We start from the raw sequence: 20,398 nt of genomic DNA on the forward strand, positions 1-20,398 counted from the left end.
CCGCATAGGGCTCTCTGCTCACAGCGGGGAGCCTGCTTCCTCCTCTCTCTCAGCCTGCCTCCCTGCCTACTTGTGATCTCTGTCTGTCAAATAAATAAATAAAATCATAAGGAAAAAAAAAAAAGAAATGTCTGTACTATCCAAAGGAATCTATAGACTCAGTGCAGTCCCTGTTAAATTTCCACAGAAATAGTAAAAGCAATCCTAAAAATTGCATGGAACCCTAAAAGACCCTAAATAGCCAAAGCCATCTTGAGAAGGAAAAATAAAGTTAGAGATATACTCCCTGACTTCAAACTATGTTACAAAGCTGTAGCAATGAAAACAATATGGCTTCAACATAAAAACAGAGACCCAATTAATGAAATAGAATAGACCAGAAATAAATGGTCCATGCATATATGGTCAATTTATGACAAAGGAACCAAGAATATATAATGGGGAAAGAACAGTCTCTCCAATAAATGGCACTGGGAATACTGAAGTGCAACATGCAAAAGAATGACACTGGACAAGTATCTCACAGCATATGTGAAAATTAATGCAAAATGAATTAAATACTTGAATGTAAGACCCGAACCCATAAAACTCCTAGAAGAAAACATAGGTGGTAAGTCTCTCAACATTGGCCTCGGCAATGATTTTTTAGGTTTGACACCAAAAGCAAAGGCAACAAAAACAAAAATAAGTGGGACTATAGCAAACTAAAAAAGCTTCTGTACAGTAATGGCAACTATCAAAAAGATGAAAGGGCAACTTAAGGAATGTATTCACAATCATATAGCTTTGATAAGGGGTTAATATCTAAAATATATAAAGAACTTTTACAACTTAATAGCAAAAAAACAAATAGATTTAAAAGTGGACAGAGGATGCATATAGACATTTTTCAAAGGAGACCTACAGAAGACCATTAAGTATATGAAAAGGTGCTGAACTTCACTAATGATTCAGGGAAATGCAAATCAGAACTACAGTGAGATCAGCTCACACCTATTAGAATACCTACCATCAAAAGGACAGGAGATAACAAGTATTGACAAAAATGTAGAAAAAAAGGGAACTTTGTGCATTATTGATGGGAACATAAATTGGTGCAGTCACTATGGAAAACAGTATGGAGATTCCTCAAAAAAATTAAAAATAAGATTACCATATGGTCCAGCAATCCCACTTCTGGGTATATAGCTGAAGAAAACTAAAATAGTCTTTGAAGAGATGTCTGCACTCCTGTGTTTATCACACCATTAATAACCTAACAGTAGTTGAGACTGGAAACAACCTAAGTCTCCATTAATGGTTGAATGGTTAAAGACGCTTTGGTACCTATATACACTGGAATATTTTTCAGCCTTAAAAAGAGAGAAATGCTGCCATTTGCAACAATACCAGTGGACTTGGAGGGTGTTATACTAGGTAAAATAAGTCAGAGAAAAACAAATACCATATAATTTTCCTTATATTTGGGATCTAAAAAATCTGAAATAATTGAAACAGAATATACTGGTGATTACTAGAGTTGGGGAGTTGGGGGGAAGGTGGTCAAATGGTACAAAGTTCTATTTATAATATAAATAAGTTCTGGAGAGGCAATATACAATATGATGACTAGTTAACGATACTATATCATGTATTTGAAAGTTGCTAAGAGGATAGCTCTTGAAAATTCTCATCACAAGAAAAAATTGTAACTATGTAAATGGATGTTAACTAAACTTATCGTGGCAAACATTTCACAATAGATACATGTAGGAAATCATTATATTGTACCCCCTAAACTGATAAAATATTACATGCATTCATATCTACATAAACTGGTAAAATAGCCTTTTTACATTTTCCAAAAGTATATATTTCTGGGTTTGATTTGCTGGCATTTTGTTATGGACTTTTCTTTTTAAATAAAGACTTTGATTTCTAGTTTTATTGTTATGCAATATCTTTTCTGGTTTGTTATCAGGGTAAGACTAGTTGCATAAAATGAAATAAGACGTTTTCCTTTCTCTTCTATTTTGTGAAGGATTGTGTAGGCTTCATATTATTTATTTCTTAAATATTTGATAGAATTTATCAATGAGCCCATAGGACATAGGATATTATTTGAGAGGTTATAAATACAAATTCCAATTGTTTATAGTTATAGTGTTATTCAGATTCTATATTTCCTCTTGGATTAGTTTTGGTAATTTGTATCTTTCAAGGAATTTGTACATTTTATCTAGATTATCAAGTTTATTGTATAAAATAGTTCATACTATTATCTTATTACTTTAGTTTCTATAGTATATGTTGCATTGTCCCTTTTTTTATTTTTGATATCCTTAATTTGTATCTTCTTTCTTTTTCTTGATCATTCCAGCAAAAGACTTATCAATTTTATTTATCTTTTCAAGGAACTAACTTTTGGTCATAGATTTTTAGAAATATTGCTTGTTGGCTTTCTATGTCATTGATTTTTCTGTTCTATATAATTTCCTTTAATTAGTTTGAGTTTAGTTAATTTTCCCGTTGCCTAAGTTTTAAGTTTCAGCTGTAAGCTTTGATTTTATACTTCCTGTTTTAATTATAAACATTTAAAGTATAAATTGAAGTATAAATTTAAAGTACAAATGAAACACTGAGCTTCACTTCATAAGTTCTGATATGTTTTCAGCATCATTTTGTCCAAAATACTTTTAAAAAATTTATTTATCTATTTAAGAGAGAGAAAGAGAGAAGAAGAAGAGTGAGTGCACAAGCCAGAGGGAGAGGGAGAGGGAGAGCAGGTTTCCCACTGAGCAGGGAGCCTGATGTGGGGCTTGATGCAGGACTCTGGGATTATGACCTGAGCCAAAGGCAGATGCTTAATCAGCTCTGCCACTCAGGAGCCCCTGTCCAAAATATTTTCTAATAACCCTTGTGATTTCTTGTTGATTATGATTTATTTTTTTAAAGATTTTATTTATTTTAGAGAGAGGGAAAGAGAATCTCAAGCAGACTCAGTGCTGAGTGCGGAGCTAGATGCAGGGCTTAATAACACAACCCTGAGATCATGACCTGAGCCAAAATCAAGACTGAAGCTTAACCAGCTGAAACACCTAGGTGCCCTGTAGTTTAAGTATGCCATTTAATTTCCCAATAGTTTGCATGGTTTAAATTCTTATAAACTTACTGGGAGTTGTATGGGCCTGCACATAGTCTATCTTCATGAAAATCCATTGTGTCTTTGAAAAAGAACATATTTTCTTGTGTTCTTTGGTGTAGTTTTCTATAAATGTTGGTGAGGACTGAAATGATTGAAATCCAGATCTTTTGTTTTTCCTACTTTGAAAGCATGACTCTTTAAGGGTCTCTACTGATTGTTCTCTACCTTTAGCAAGGTCTCTCCAGCAGATGAACTCATGAGGAGTGATTTCCAGCCATGGGTAAACTATGAGAATTCCTTGTTTACAGCTTCCCACCGATTGTATTTTCTCCAGATGTTCTTTACTTATCTTCATGATGTTTCACATTACACATGCACAGGTTAATACTTGGCCCAAAACTAAAGAGAGCCTTATGTGAATTTCTGAAGGCATTGTTTTATATGTAGTTCCGATATTTTTGTTCACAAAATTCTAACCAATCTGGCTTCTCTGAACTCTCACCTTTGTAACCTTAATTATGGAGATTATTGGGCTGATATTTTGGATCTCAACACTACTTCACAGTCTGGTACTTTCCTCCAAGTAGAAATAGAGATAGTAAGGATTAGTTATTTTGTTTCAGTTCTCACATGCATTATAGTTCTGTGCTGCCCATTATTCAATGTCTGAACATAGTTGTTTCATATTTTTTGCTCAGTTTTCTAGTTATTTATAACATGATGATAATTATGGGCCTTATTTCCCTCATATGGCCTGAGCTGAAGTATCTGCTTGCTCTTTCTTTTCATTCTTTCTTTCCTTTCTTTCTCTCTTTCTGTCTTCCCTCCCTCCCTCCCTTTTTTCCTTCCATTCATTCTTCCTCCTTTCCTTCCTTTCCTCCCTTCTCCCCTTCCTTTTTCTTTTTCCTTCACTTCCTTTCCTTTAAAAATTATTAATCCATCCTTTTAGTGCTATTTTACACAAAGGAACAATTGTCAATTAATGCATTAGATGACATATGTTTCCTCTGCTATTGTACTGTTTGTTTTCCTAAAGGGCTGACTGCAAGCTATGTGTACATGTTCATGTTGGTTGACAGGCTTCACTTTAAAGAATTAGGTAGGTTAGGTCTTTTGATGTCTGTGCTTGGAGTCTCCCTAGAACCTCTACTGATAAGATCACATCCCATCTTTTTTTTTTATAGCCTTCCCCTAGGGATATTCTGGGCCACAGTTTTCTCTGGTCTCATTATCCTTTAAAATTGTTATCACTGGTTTGCTCATAGTTTTCTATCTTGTTCTCAGCCTTCCTGAATTATTCCCTTTAATACCTCCACACCATCATTTCCGTGGCATTTGGGGAGAGAGTGGGAGGCAAATATACATGCTCATTATATCATTCTTAGTTAGATGCCTTTTTTTTTGAAAATTTTATGACAAACATGTTATTTAAAAAAAAGGTAAATTAAGTTTTTACTGATTAAAGTACATCCACTCTGTTCCTATGGCTTAATGTCTGTTGAAGGAATAAGTAACCATCTTGATATAAATCACTTGGAAGTAAATGGAAGCCTAAAAATGATTCAGATTAGGGACGCCTGGGTGGCTCAGTTGGCTAAGCAGCTGCCTTCGGCTCAGGTCATGATCCCAGTGTCCTGGGATCGAGTCCCACATCGGGCTCCTTGCTCACCAGGGAGCCTGCTTCTCCCTCTGCCTCTGCCTGCCATTCTGTCTGCCTGTGCTTGCTCTCTCTCCCTCTCTCTCTCTCTGACAAATAAATAAATAAAATCTTTAAAAAAAAATGATTCAGATTATTTCACACCATCTGGTTATTGGTTTTTATTTATTTCATTTTGACTTTGCATGGGGTGCTATAAAAATACAGATGATTCCCAACTTAAGATGGTTTGACAATAATGTGAAAGTGATATGCATTCAGTAAAAATTGTACTTTGAATTTTGATCTTTTCCCAGGCTAGTGATATATGCAGTATGATACCTACTCATGATACTGGGTAGAAGCAGTGAAGCACAGCTCCAAGACAGCTACACGGTGTTGGGGATAAACTGTCAATACACTTATAAGCATTCTGTTTTTTTTACTTTCAGTACAGTAGTCAATCTATTTTACCCATCCCCCCACCATACCTTTGGCAACCAGCAATTCTCTGTATTTAAGAGTCTGGTTTTTTTATTTGTTTCTCTTTGTTTTGTTTCTTTAATTCCACAGGATTGAAATCATATGGTATTTGTCTTTCACCCTTTTTTGTGAAATGGACTTTGTACTTATTTTTCCCAACTATACGTAAGTGTTCTGAGTATGTTTAAGGTGGGATAGGCTAAACTATAATGTTAGGTAAGTTAGGTGTTTTGAATGCTTGTGATTTATACTATTTTCAGCTATAGGTTTATTGGTACATAACCCCATTGTAAGTTGAGGAAGGTCTGCAGTCATTAACTTAAAAAAAGATGGCTGGGCTCTACAGATAAAAGTAGTACCACAGAGGGGCGCCTGGGTGGCTCAGGGGGTTGAGTCTGTGCCTTTGGCTCAGGTCCTGATCTCAGGGTCTCGGGATTGAGCCCCTCAGTGGGCTTTCTGCTTGGTGGGGAGCCTGCTTCCCATCTCTCTCTGTCTGCCTCTCTGCCTGCTGGTCATCTCTTTCTCTCTCTGTCAAATAAATAAATAAAATCTATTTTTAAAAAAAGTCGTACCACAGATTTAGAATTGTACTTTTGCTTTATGACTGAATTTGACTATACATATATGTGGTAGACAAACTAAAGTTTATTGTTATATTTGTGGCTGGATTGCCTTTTTTTCTGATAGGTACAAGAGTAAGCCTCAGGATGACTTTGAAGATCCCAGAGATGTTCAAGCCATCAAGGAGGCTCAGTTGTATATGGGAGACTTCAATCTGAAGACAGCCGCAGACTATAAGATACCCGAGCACATGAGAATAAATGCTGCCAAGAAGGAAGAGGAACTGGGACACCTAGACACCCTGGTACTTACCCGCAGCTTTCGTGACAATGAGAGGCACCCTGAGGTTTTAGTGGAATTCTTCTGAAAGCACCCATTTCACTAGATGGTCTATAAGGATATATAGGCATAAAAAATTAAAATGGAAAAGATCTTCATAATTATTTAGAATGCCTCCTTTTTACAAACGAGGAAACTGAGGCCCGAAGAGGACAAGAGATTTGTTTGTGATTATTAGCTAATATGGCAGAAACAGCCTTCAAGTTAATTACTTGGCTCAGTACATTTCACAGTGAAAGTACTATATTTTGGAGACTTTGAATTTCTGATATCCAAACATGTCTTTGTTGGATATAGATTTTGGTTGCTGTGGATTGCCAAAGACTTAGGTAAAAGGCTGGCCATTGTTTAGCCTTTTTCTTTTTTTAGGACTTACAAAGTTTGTAGGTGTCTCAATAATAACCAATTAACATATTCCTTTTTAAAAATTTTATCTGCATCCTGAAATTTTGGATGACTGGCAAATTGTAGTTAAAAAATTTTCTCTATAATGATGGATGGACTATGATAAATGAAACAAAAATTACCTTAGATGAACAGCTACAAAAATTCCATAATCCTAACTAGAGATGATGGACAGGTATGATGTCTTGAACTATATTACACTGAAATCCATCTTATTAAAATAACAGCATAAAATAATGTAGAGCACACTATTCTACAAGTCAGATTAGAATTCTGTTCCCATCTCTGCCACTTAATAGCCATGTAAACTTTGCTGGTCATGTAAATCTCCCTAAGCCTTGGTTACATTATCTGTAAAAGGTGTATTAATACCAATTAACAACAAGACCTATTTAGTCTATCTCATAATGTTAATGTGAAGGTCACAGTCAATAAATGGTCATTATGTCATTGGCTAAATTAAAAAACACTAAAATATCAAGTTTTTTTTGGAAATAGCATATTATATATTCCCCTTCCCTATGGCCAGCGTTTAGGTATGTGTGGTATTTGGAAAACTAAAAAGAAAGTGTCGGCGTGTCAAGAGGGTTCTTCAAAGGGTGAGCCTTATAGTCATCAGGTTGCCTTAGATTTGTTTTTAAGCTTAATTCTCAGTCCTCTACGTGCTTCAAAGAGGTCCCCCATTCACACAGGTGCTGGATTTTGAGTTTACATCTTTTTAAAAAAATTTTTATTTATTTTAAAATTTCTTTCCAGTGTTCCAGAATTCATTGTTTATGCACCACACCCAATGCTCCATGCAATATGTGCCCTCCATAATACCCACCACCAGGCTCACCCAACTCCCACCCCCCCCGCCCCTCTAAAACCCTCAGTTTGTTTCTCAGAGTCCACAGTTTCTCATGGTTCATCTCCCCCTCCAATTTTCCCCAAATCCCTTCTCTTCTCCATCTCCCCATGTCCTCCGTGTTATTCCTTATGCTCCAAAAATAAGTGAAACCATATGATAATTGACTCTCTCTGCTTGACTTATTTCACTCAGCATAATCTCTTCCAGTTCCATCCATGTTGATACAGAAGTTGGGTCTTCATCCTTTCTGATGGAGGCATAATACTCCATAGTACATAATACTCCATAAGGAAGACCGCATCTTCCTTATCCAATTGTTTGTTGAAGGGCATTTTGGTTCTTTCCAGTTTGGCGACCGTGGCCATTGCTGCTATGAACATCGGGGTACAGATGGCCCTTCTTTTCACTATATCTGTATCTTTGGGGTAAATACCCAGGAGTGCAAGTGCAGGGTCACAGGGAAGCTCTATTTTTAATTTCTTAAGGAATCTCCACCCTGTTCTCCAAAGTGGCTGCACCAACTTGCATTCCCACCAACAGTGTAAGAGGGTTCCCCTTTCTCCACATCTTCTCTAACACACGTTGTTTACTGTCTTGTTAATTTTGGCCATTCTAACTGGTGTAAGGTGGTATCTCAATGTGGTTTTGATTTGAATCTCTCTGATGGCTAGTGATGATGAACATTTTTTCATGTGTCTATTAGCCATTTGTATGTCTTCATTGGAGAAGTGTCCGTTCATGTCTTCTGCCTGTTTTTTGACGTGATTATCTGTTTTCAGTTTACATCTTAATGCTTTAAATGTTTATTCTTAAGTGTGTAAAACATCTCTATTTTGTTACAGTGTTCTTGCTTCATAGGTAGTAATCATACAGGTAAGTTTTGTAAGACTGCCTGGAAAAGTGCATTTTTTTGAAGTATAATATTCAGTTGTTATATTAATTTCAGGTATATAGTATAATGACCCCAAAAATCTGTACATTACTCTGTGGTCAACACAGTGAGTGTTGTTATCCATTACTAAACAACATTACTACTATCTTACTGACTATATTCCCAATGCTGTACTTTTCATCTCTGTGACTTGTTTTCCAACTAGAGTTCTGTACTTCTCAATCCCAATCTATTTCACCCTTTCTCCAACCCTATCTCTGGCAACCAGCAGTTCTCTGTATTTAAGAGTCTGGTTTTTAAATTGTTTCTCTTTGTTTTGTTTCTTAAATTCCACAGGACTGAAATCATATGGTATTTGTCTTTCTCTGAGTTATTTCATTCAGCATAATATACTCTAGGACCATCCATGTTGTCACAAATGGCAGATCTTACCTTTTTTAAAAATTAACATATATTACTTGCTTCTGGGGTACAGGTCTGTGAATCATCAGTCTTACACAATTCACATCACTCACCATAGCACATGCCCTTCACAATGTCCATAATCCAGCCACCCTATCCCTCCCTCCCCACCTCCCAGAAACCCTCAGTTTGTTTCCTGAGATTAAGAGTCTCTTACAGTTGTCTCTGTCCCTGGTCCCATCTGTTTCATTCTTTCACTCCCTACCCTCCAAAACCTCCCGCCCTGCCTCTCAAATTCCTCATATCAGAGAGATCATATGATAATTGCCTTTCTCTGATTGACTTATTTCAATTAGCACAACACCCTCTAGTTCCATCCACATCATTGCAAATGGCAAAAGGTTGTTCTTTTAGATGGCTGCATAATATTCTACTGTATATGTATACCATCTCTTCTTTATCCATTCATCTGTTGATGGACATCTAGGTTCTTTCCACAGTTTGGCTATTGTGGACATTGCTGCTATAAACATTCGGGTGCATGTGCCCCTTTGGATCACTACATTTGTATCTTTAGGGTAAACACCAAATAGTGCGATTGGGTCATTACGGTACCTCTGTTTTCAACTTTTTGAGAAACCTTCATGCTGTTTTCCAAAGTGGCTGCACCAGCTTGCATTCCTACCACCAGTGCAGGAGGGTTCCCCTTTCTCTGCATCCTTGCCAACACCTGTCATTTCCTGACTAGTTAATTTTAGCCATTCTGACTGGAGTGAGATGGTATCTCATTGTGGCTTTAATTTGTAATTCCCTGATGTCCAGTGATGTTGAACACATTTGCATGTGTCTGTTGGCTTTTTGGATATCCTCTTTGCAGAAATGTCTGTTCACGTCTTCTGCCCATTTCTTGATTGGGTATTTTGTTCTTCGGGTGTTGAGTTTGCTAAGTTCTTGTAGATTTTGGATACTAGCTCTTTATCTGATATGTCATTTGCAAATATATTTTCCCATTCTGTCAGTTGTCTTTTGGTTTTGTTGACTGTGTGCTTTGCTGTGCAAAAGCTTTTGATCTTGATGAAGTCCCAATAGTTCATTTTGCCCTTGCTTCCCTTGCCTTTGATGATGTTTCTAGGAAGACGTTGTTGCAGCTGAGGTCGAAGAGGTGGCTGCCTGTGTTCTCCTCAAGGATTTGATGGATTCCTATCTCACATTGAGGGCTTTCATCCATTTGGAGTCTATTTTTGTGTGTGGTGTAAGGAAATGGTCCAGTTTTATTCTTCTGCATGTGACTGTCCAATTATCCCAACACCATTTGTTGAAGACACTATCTGTTTTCCATTGGACATTCTTTCCTGCTTTGTTGAAGATTAGTTAGCCATAAGAGTTGAGGTTCCATTTCTGGGCTCTCTATTCTGTTACATTGGTCTATGTGTCTGTTTTTGTGCCAGTACCATACTTTCTTGATGATGACAGCTTTGTAATAGAGCTTGAACTCTGGAATTGTGATGCTGCCAACTTTGGTTTTCTTTTCCGACATTCCTCTGGCTATACGGGGTCTTTTCTGGTTCCATATAAATTTTAGGATTATTTGCTCCATTTCTTTGAAAAATGTTGATGGTATTTTGATAGAGATTGCATTAAAAGTGTAGATTGCTCTAGGTAGCATAGTCATTTTCACAATATTTGTTCTTCCAGTCCATGAGCATGGAACGTTTTTCCATTTCTTTATGTCTCCCTCCGTTTCTTTCATGAGCATTTTATAGTTTTCTGAGTACAGATTCTTTGCCTCTTTGGTTAGGTTTATTCCTAGGTATCCTATGGTTCTGGGTGCATTTGTAAATGGGATCAACTCCTTAATTTCTCTTTCTTCTGTCTTGCTGTTGGTGTATAGAAAAGCAACTGATTTCTGTACATTGATTTTATATCCTGACACTTTACTGAATTCCTGTATGAGTTCTAGCAGTTGTGTAGTGGAGTCTTCTGGGTTTTCCACATAACATATCATATCATTTTCAAAGAGTGAGAGTTTGACTTCTTCCTTGCTGATTCAGATGCCTTTCATTTCTTTTTGTTGTCTGATTGCTGAGGCTAGGACTTCTAGTACTATTTTGAATAGCAGTGGAGATAGTGGACAGCCCTGTCATATTCCCGACCTTAGGGGAAAAGCTCTCAGATTTTCCCCACTGAGGATGATATTCACTGTGGGTTTTTCAAAGATGGCTTTGATGATATTGACGTTTGTACCTCCTATCCATACACTGTGAAGAGTTTTGATCAAGAAAGGATGCAGTACTTTGTCAAATGCTTTTTCAGCATCTATCGAGAGTATCATATAGTTCTTGTTCTTTCTATTATTAATGTATTGTATCACATTGATTGGTTTGTGGATGTTGAACCAAACTTGCAGCCCAAGAATAAATCCCACTTGGTTGTGGTGAATAATCCTTTTAATGTACTGTTGGATCCTATTGGCTAGTATTTGGGTGAGAATTTTTGCATCAATTTTCATCAAGGATATTGGTCTGTAATTCTTCTTTTTTGATGGGGTCTTTGTCTGGTTTGGGGATCAAGGTAATGCTGGCCTCATAAAATGAGTCTGGAAGTTTTCCTTCCATTTCTATTTTTTGGAACAGTTTCAGGAGAATAGGAATTAATTCTTCTTTAAATGTTTGGTAGAATTCCCCTAGGAAGTCATCTGGCCCTGGGCTCTTGTTTATTGGGAGATTTTTGATGACCGCTTCAATTTCCTTCCTGGTTATGCGTCTGTTTAGGTCTTTTTTTCTTCCCAGTCTAGTTTTGGTAGTTTATATGTCTCTAGGAATGCATCCATTTCTTCCAGACTGTTAAATTTGCTGGTGTATAGCTGCTCACAATGTGTTCTTTATAATTGTTTGTATTTCTTTGGTGTTGGTTGTGATCTCTCCTCTTTCATTCATGATTTTATTAATTTGGGTCCTTTCTCTTTTCTTTTGGAAAAGTCTGGCCAGGGGTTTATCAGTCTTATTAATTCTTTCAAAGAACCAGCTCCTACTTTCGCTGATCTGTTCTACTGTTGTTTTGGTTTCTATTTCATTGGTTTCTGCCTTGATCTTTATTATTTCTCTTCTCCTGTGGGGTTTAGGCTTTCTTTGCTGTTCTTTCCCCCGCTCCTTTAGGTGTAGGGTTAGGTTGTGTATTTGAGACCTTTCTTGTTTCTTGAGGCAGGCTTGTATTCCAATATACTTTCCTCTCAGGACCGCCTTTGTTGTGTCCCAAAGAACAGTTGTGTTTTCATTTTCCTTTGTTTCCATGATTTTTTTTTCAATTCTTCTTTAATTTCCTGGTTGACCCATTCATTCTGTAGTAGGATGCTCTTTAACCTCCATGTGTTTGAGTTCTTTCCAAATTTCCTCTTGTGGTTGAGTTCTAGCTTCAGAGCATTGTGGTCTGAAAATATGCAGGGAATGATCACAATCTTTTGGTACCAGTTGAGACCTGGTTTGTGACCCAGGATGTGATCCATTCTGGAGAATGTTCCATGTGCACCAGAGAAGAATGTGTATTCTGTTGTTTCTGGATGGAATGTTCTGAATATATCTGTGATGTCCATCTGGTCCAGTGTGTCATTTAAAGGCTTTATTTCCTTGTTGATCTTTTGCTTGGTTGATCTGTCCATTTCAGTGGTGGTGGGGGGTGTTAAAGTTCCCTACTATTGTATTATTGTTTCTTTGATATTGTTATTAATTGGTTTATATAATTGGCTGCTCCTCGGTTAGGGGCAGAGATATTTAAAATTGTTAGATCTTCTTGTTGGACATACCATTTAAGTATGTCATAGTGTCCTTCCTCATCTCTTATTATAGTCTTACTGGCTTAAAATCTAATTTATCTGATAGAAGTATTGCCACCCCAGTTTCTTTTGATGTCCATTAGCATGGTAAATTGTTTACCACTACTTCAATGTAAATCTGGAGGTGTTTTGGGGTCTAAAATGAGTTTCTTGCAGACAGCTTATCAATGGGCCTTTTAAAAATATCCATTCTGATACACTGTGTCTTTTGATTGGGGTATTTAGTTCATTTACATTCAGAGTAACTACTGAAAGATATGAATTTAGTGCCATTGTATTGTCTGTAAGGTGATTGAGACTGTATATTGTCTCTGTTCCTTTCTGGTCTGTTACTTTTAGGCTTTCTCTTTGCTTAGAGGACCCCTTTAAAAATTTCCTATAGGGCTGGTTTGGTGTTTGCAAATTCTTTTAGTTTTTGTTTGTCCTGGAAACTTTTTAGCTTTATCTTTTTTTTTTTTCTTTTTATCCTTTTATCTCTCCTTCTATTTTCAATGTCAGCCTAGCTGGATATAATATTCCTGGCTGCATCTTTTTCTCATTTAGTGCTCTGAATATATCATGCCAGTCCTTTCTGGCCTGCCAGGTCTCTGTGGATAGGTCTGTTGCTGATCTAATATATCTACTGTTGTATGTTACAAACCTCTTGTCTCAAGCCACTTTCAGGATTTTCTTTGTCACTGAGACTTGTAAGTTTTACTATTAGGTAATAAGTTGTTAACCTATTTTTATTGATTTTGAAGGGGTATCTCTGTGCCTCCTGGATTTTGATACTTGTTTCCTTCCCCAAATTAGGGAAATTCTCTGCTATAATTTGCTCCAATATATCTTCTGCCCTTCTCTCTCTTCCTTCTTCTGGGATCCCAATTATTCTAATATTGTTTCATCTTATGGTATCATTTATCCCTTGAATTCTCCCCTCAAGGTCCAGTTGTTTATCTCTCTTTTTCTATGTAGATGAACTCCTGAGACCCAATGATATTAGTTCTCCTACTCCTCTGTCATCTTGCTCCTTTCTCAGATCTTATCCTTTTTATAGATGCATATTTCATTGTATGTATATACCACCTCTTGTTTATCCATTCATCTATGGATGGACATTAGGGTTGCTTCCATATCTTTGCTATTGTAAATAATGCTGTAGTAAATATGGGGGTGTATATATCCTTTCAAATTAGTGTTTTTGTTTTCTTCAGATAAATACCCATAAGTAGTATTGTTGGATCATGTGATAGTTCTGTTTTTAATTTTTTGTGGAGACTCCATGCCATTTTCCACAGTGGTGGTACCAATTTACATTACCACCTGTGATGCATGAGGATTTCTTTTTCTCCACATCCTTGCCAATACTTGTTATTTGTCTTTTTGATACTATTTGTCATTTTGACAGATGTAAGGTGATATCTCATTGTAGTTTTGATTTACGTTTCCCTGATGATTAGTGATATTAAGCACCTTTTCATGTGTCTGTTGACCATTTGTATGTCTTCTTTGGAAATGTCTATTCAGGCCCTCTGCCCATTTTTTAATTGGATTGGTTTATTTTATTTTATTTTATTATTATTTTTTTTTTTGGTGTTGAGTTGCATAAGTTCCTCATGTATTTTGGATGTTAACTCCGTATTGGATATATAATTTACAAATATCTTCTCCCATTCACTGGGTTGTCTCTTGATTTTGTTGACTGTTTCCTTTGTTCTACAAATCTTTTTATTTTGGTGTACTCCCAACAGTTTTGTGTTGATTTTGTTTCCCTTCTCTTAGGAGACCTATCTACAAAGATGTTTCTATGGCTGATGTCAAAGAAATTATTGCCTATGCTTTCTTTTAGGAATTTTATGGTTTTAGGTCTCACATTTAGGTCTATAATAAATTTTAAGTTCATTTTTGTGTATGGTATAAGAAAGTGGTCTAGTTTCATTCCTTTGCATGTAGCTGTTCAATTTTTCCAGCACCATTTGTTGAAGAGACTGTATTTCCCCCGTTGTATGTTCCTGCCTTTTTTGTTGTTGTTGTTGTAAATTAATTGACCATAAGAGCATGGGTTTATTTCTGGGTTTTCAATTCTGTCCATTGATCTACATGTCTGTTTTTGTACCAGTACCATACTGTTTTGATTACTACAGCTTTGTGGTATATCATGAAATCTGGGATTTTGATACCTCCAGTTTTGTTCTTTTTTCTTTCTTTTTTTTTTTTTAAAGATTTTATTTATTTGACAGAGAGAGAGATCACAAATAGAGAGAGAGAGAGAGAGAGGAGGAAGCAGGCTCCCTGCCTAGCAGAGAGCCCAATGTGGGACTTGATCCCAGAATCCTGAGATCAGGAGCTGAGCTGAAGGCAGAGGCTTACCCCACTGAGCCACCCAGGCAGCCTTTGTTCTTTTTTCTTAAGATTGCTTTGGCTACTTGGGATCTTTTGTGGTTCCATACAATTTTTAGAATTATTTGTTGTAGTTCTGTGAAAAATGCTCTTGGTATTTTGATAGGCATTGCATTAGATTTGTAGATTGCTCTGGGTAGTATAGATATTTTTAAAAATATGAATCTTTCCAATTCATGAGCACGGAGGAGTGTCTTTCCATTTATTTGTGTCTTCCACAATTTGTTCCATCAGTGTTTTATAGCTTTCAGAGTACAGATCTTTCACTTCCTTGGTTAAGTTTATTCCTGGGTATTTTATTCTTGTTGGTGCAACTATAAATTGATTTCTTGGGCACCTGGGTGGCTCAGTTGGTTAAGCAACTGCCTTTGGCTCAGGTCATGATCCTGGAGTCCCAGGATCAAGTTCCATATCAGGCCCTCTGCTCATCAGGGAGCTGGCTTCTCCCTCTGCCCCTCGCCCCTTTCATGCTCTCTCTCTCTCTCAAATAAATAAAATCTTAAAAAAAAAAAATAAATAAATTGATTTCTTAATTTCTCTATCTGCTACTTTGTTATTAGTGTATAGAAATGCAACAAATTCCTCTATATTAATTTTATCTCGTGTAACTATGCAGAATTACTTTACCAGTTCTAGTAGATTTTTGATGGTCTCCTTATGATTTTTCCTATATATAGTATCCTGTCATCTACAGATAGTGACAGTTTTACTTCTTCCTTGAATGGAAGTTAATATGGATGCCTTTTATTTCTTTTTCTTGTCTGATTGCTGTGGCTGGGACTTCTAGTACTACACTGAGTGGAAGTGGTGAAAGTGGACATCTCTGTCTTGTTACTGATCTCAGGAAAAGCTGTCCGTTTTTCACCATTTAGTAATGATATTAGCTGTGGGTTTTTCATATAAGGCCTTTATTATGTTGAGGCATATTCTCTCTAAATCTACTTTGTTGGGAACTTTTTTTTTTCATGAATAGATGTTGAATTTTGTCAAATGTCTTTTCTGGATCTGTTAGGATGATCATATAGTTTTCATTCTTTCTCTGGTTAATGGTATATATGACATTGATTGATTTGTGAATATTGAACCACACTTGCACCCCTGGAATAAATCCTACCTGATTGTGGTAAATAATTTTTTCAATGTATTGTTGATTTTGGTTTGCTAGTATCTTATTGATTTTTGCATCTATGTTCATCAGACAAGTTGGCCTATAGTGGCTTTGTCAGTTTCAATGCTGGCTAGAATGTACCTGGAAGCTTTCCTTCCTATTATATTTTTTGGAAGAGTTTGAAAAGAATAGGTGTTAATTCTTTAAATGTTTGGTAAAAATCACCTGTGAGTCCATTTGGTCTTGGACTTTTGGTTTTTTTTTTGGAAATTTTTTGATTACTGATTTAATCTCATTGCTAATAATTCATCTGTTCAGATTTTCTATTCCTTATTCAACTTTATAAGTTTATATGCTTCTAGGAATTTTATTACTTTCTTCTAGTTTGTCCAATTTGTTGACATATAATTTTCCATAATATTCTCTTATATTTTTTTTGTATTTCTGTGGAATCAGTTGTCATTTCTCCTTCATTTCTGATTATATTTATTGAGTCTTCTCCTTTTTTCTTGACGAGTCTAGCTAAAAGCGTATTTTTTTTTTAAGAAACAGCTCCTTGTTACATTGATCTTTTATTTTTTTGTTGTTATTGTTGTTTATTTCTATCTCATTTATTTCTGCTCTAAGCTTAATTATTTCATTCATTCTACTAGCTTTGGGCTTTTTTTTTGGTTCTTTTCTAGCTCTTTTAGGTGTAAAATTAGGTTGTTTATTTGAGCTTTTTCTTATTTCTTGAGTAGGCCTGTATACTATAAAATTCCTTCTTAGAACTGCTTTTACTGCATTCCAAAGATTTTGGACTGTTTTTTCCTTTTATTTTATTTTCTTTCCTTTCCTTTTCCTTTCCTTTCCTTTCCTTTCCTTTCCTTTCCTTTCCTTTCCTTTCCTTTCCTTTCCTTTCCTTTCCCTTTCTTTCTTTCTTTCTTTCTTTCTTTCTTTCTTTCTTTCTTTCTTTCTTTCTTTCTTTCTTTCTTTCTTTCTTTTTCCTGCCTCTTTGGGGTCTCACTCAACCCATTCATTGTTGAGTAGCATGTTTTTAACCTCCATGTGTTTGTATTCTTTCCTCGCAATTGATTTTTACTTTCCTACCATTGTGGTCAAAACAGATGCATGATATGATTTCCATCTTTTTGAATTATTGAGACTTGTTTTGTGGCCTAACATGTGATCCATCCTGGAGAATATTCCATGTGAACTTGAAAAGAATGTGTATTCCATTTTTGGATGGAATATTTTATATATATCTGTTAGGTCCATCTGGTCCTAATGTGTCATTCAAAGCCACTGTCTCCTTGTTAATTTTTATCTGGGTGATGTATGCACTGATGTAAGTGGGATGTTAAAATCCCCTACTACTATAGTACTACTGTCAGTTTGGAGAAGTGCCTTTGATCCTTTTTTGTAAACCTGTATATTTATGCAAAGTAACTCTTAATAGCCTTTGGACCACCTCATTGCCTAATTGTACACAGGATTAGGGTTGCTTTTACCTATAGGCTCTGGGAAGAGCATTTTGGAAACAGCTGTTAATGAGGAAACAATGGGCCACTATGGCTCCTGTGGCTTGAGGCAGGGGGCATAGTTTGGCTTAGGTAAATGGAAAAGGAACTGAGAAAGTGTCCTGTAATCTGTTGGTGTGCATGATATAGAAATTCAAGATCATGATAGTCCCTGCACAAGAAGTAACAAGAAGAATATGGGCAAAATGTAGAATAAAAATAGGCTAAACTTCAGTTTGGCGCTAAGTGGGCAACCCTAAATGTGTCTAAGCCAGTGGAACTGGAGTCTCCATCAGGGATAGGCCGTTACATATATATGTTCCTCACTAAAGAATGACCTTCCCCTCTCTAGGCTCTGGCTGAGTACAAAACTTCAGGAAGGACTTCCCCTCATTGGTCAGAAGAGGAGAGCAGAACTGAGCCCTATTAGCCAGCTGAGGGATACCAGAGGTCACAACCACACTGTCTTCCTCTTTTGGAGAAGATCAATGGGAAACAGCCTAAAAGCTAGAGAAAAGAGTAACTTAGTAGTGAATAGAAATGATCAGATAAATTTTTTTTTCTTGGACTTTTGCTAGGCATACATACCAGTTAAAGGACAAAAATATTTCAAACCATCCTTTGTGAATGGGTTCTCATTTTGTTTTCTTCTATTCTTTTTATTAGGCCCACTCAAAGAAAAAGAACATGAACAAATGTATCCTCTCTCTTCGAGACCTTAAAGTGGCTGTCATTGAGGAAATACAGTGCCTGGTTCAGGAACTGAAGAGCATCCAGTCAACTCTTCATGTGTCTAAGCACATTCCTATTCCCCAAGTCCCCCAGATACTCCCGGAAGAAGTTCCAGAAAAGAGATTTCAGTATGATGAGGAAACTCTCCTAAATTTTAAGCGACAGCAGATCAAGATTCAGGATGAAACGTCCTCCCAGCTGGAAAAGGGAGAGTCTGCTATCTCAGGTGGAGGATTCCTCAGACTCTCTTCTATAAAGGACAGTGATTTGACGACAAGAGATTCATTGTCTAGATCATCAAAGGCATCATCATTCAGTGTAGATGCTGTGAAGTTTTTGGAATTTGAAAAAGCAGATCCAATTGATATAGAGCTGGAAGTTATGAAAAGGGATGAGATTAAACATTTGTACATGCAACAGTATTTAACTAACAGGGTAAGGGTGACACTGCCTTTTTAAAGCTGAAAGAGGGGAGAGCAGGGAAGAACTAGATATACTTTCTTATTTATTGATTTAAATTTTCTCTACAATAAACTTTCCCAAGCCCTGACTGGCCCATAACTCACTGAAGGCTTAGCTTCTTCCCCATCCCTGGCCTTCTGTTAATTATTGTGCTCTGCCCAAAAACTTTAGAGCTTTTAAATGTTTTGCTTTGGCAAAGCTAGGAATTAAGGACAAATCCATGTTATTTGGCATCTAACTGAATTCTCAGTAAAGGGGAAATGATGGACCAGCTTTCAGATGATGGATGGCACATAATTTAAAAATCTTCCAGAGAAAATTGGGCACCCTCTGTTTTTTTACCTCCTCCTCTTTCCGTAATGTGTGATTTGCCTCATCAGTGGGAGTGTTCATGGTGATGACCAGATTCAAAATTGTTCTGGAGCTGGAACGGCACCTATTTTTATTTCTAGGAAACCAGACCAGGTTGGGGCCAGTTGTATAGGAGGTGCTCTGAATCCAGAAGGAAAAAGACCTTTGCTGGATAGATGGCTCCTTGCTGCCAGCCGTGTAGTGTTCCCTTCCTCAGTATCTGTCCTGCTCCACCCTGAGAAGGCACCTCATAAAACTCCCCAAACGTATTCTTCACTTATTGTCTCTACTTTGTCCAGCCCTGCTTTCTCTCTCTTCCTGCTTCTCCCCACTCCCATTCCCCACCCCCATTCTGAATTTTGTATTTGCTTTTTCCTTTGTTATTTTCTCCCACCTGCAATGATTTCCTTTCAGTTGTAAGTCATCATGTGAAACTCAACCCGGTTCCAAACCTTCTCCAGAATCTTCTGTCCACATTACATATTCTTCTTTGGTCTGAACTCCAATTCCACCTAGCAGCAACTCATTTTCCACTTCTCTTTCTTGCTGTTTTATGGTTATTGGTTTTTTTAATTGAAGAATAACTAAATGCAGTGTTATATTAGTTTCTGGTGTACAATATAATGATTCAGCAATTCTGTACATCACTCAGGGCTCATATGTGTTAGTTTTGTCTTGAAACTTAGATTACACAGTTCTTGAGAGAAGGGCCACAAATAATCATCTTTAGTTTTCCTGCAGTGTCTGGAAAATGCCAGGCACATAGTAGATATTAGTAAAAATTTTGATTGATTTAATTGTAACTAATTTATTAATGGTATGAACTTAACACATTTATTGGACATTCTTTGTGCAGGAACAGTGCTAGTTAGGTAGCAGGGATGTAATAATACTTAAGCCAGACATATTCTCTATCCTCATAAAGTTTACAGACTATCAGGTGAGTGAGAGGAAAACAAGTGTGAGCCTTGCCAACTTAAAAACCTGTGTGGTACAGTTTCAGGATGGTGTTACACAGAAAAAATACAGTCTTGCCTTGAAAGTAATTTAAAAATAATTCAGACTTGTGAATAAACATTAAATAGGAGCCCACTTAGTCTACAACTATCCATAAGTAAAAGTTTAATTTTTTTCTCCTTTTTTTTTTTTAACTCTCAAATTCTCTAGCAGTAGTTTCACTGTCCCAAACCCACAGATCTCTTTCTTTTCCTCATCTAGAGGCTAGGCCCTCCCTCATTACAGGTTTCTGACTGTTGAGACTCGCCATCATGCACAGCCTAATGAGAAACGTGTAATGGTTTGTCTCTTACCTATTGTACTAGTTTTCTCAGGAGAACCAGTCCTTG

The 20,398-nt window shown here is 36.7% G+C and overlaps 1 protein-coding gene across 1 annotated transcript in view; it reads left to right on the forward strand.

Moving 5' to 3' along the window:
- LOC111146342 (cilia and flagella associated protein 44) overlaps window positions 1-20,398 on the forward strand; it is a 155,095-nt gene that overhangs the window by 103,486 nt on the left and 31,211 nt on the right. Inside the window, exons 24-25 of the mRNA XM_022501862.1 lie at window positions 5,931-6,108; window positions 18,174-18,674. Coding sequence (XP_022357570.1) covers window positions 5,931-6,108; window positions 18,174-18,674 — 679 coding nt within the window. The remainder of the gene's footprint in view (window positions 1-5,930; window positions 6,109-18,173; window positions 18,675-20,398) is intronic.

This window comes from Enhydra lutris, unplaced genomic scaffold (genome assembly GCF_002288905.1).
Source record: "Enhydra lutris kenyoni isolate GAN:26980312 unplaced genomic scaffold, ASM228890v2 scaffoldscaffold2, whole genome shotgun sequence".
Lineage (NCBI taxonomy): Eukaryota > Metazoa > Chordata > Mammalia > Carnivora > Mustelidae > Enhydra > Enhydra lutris.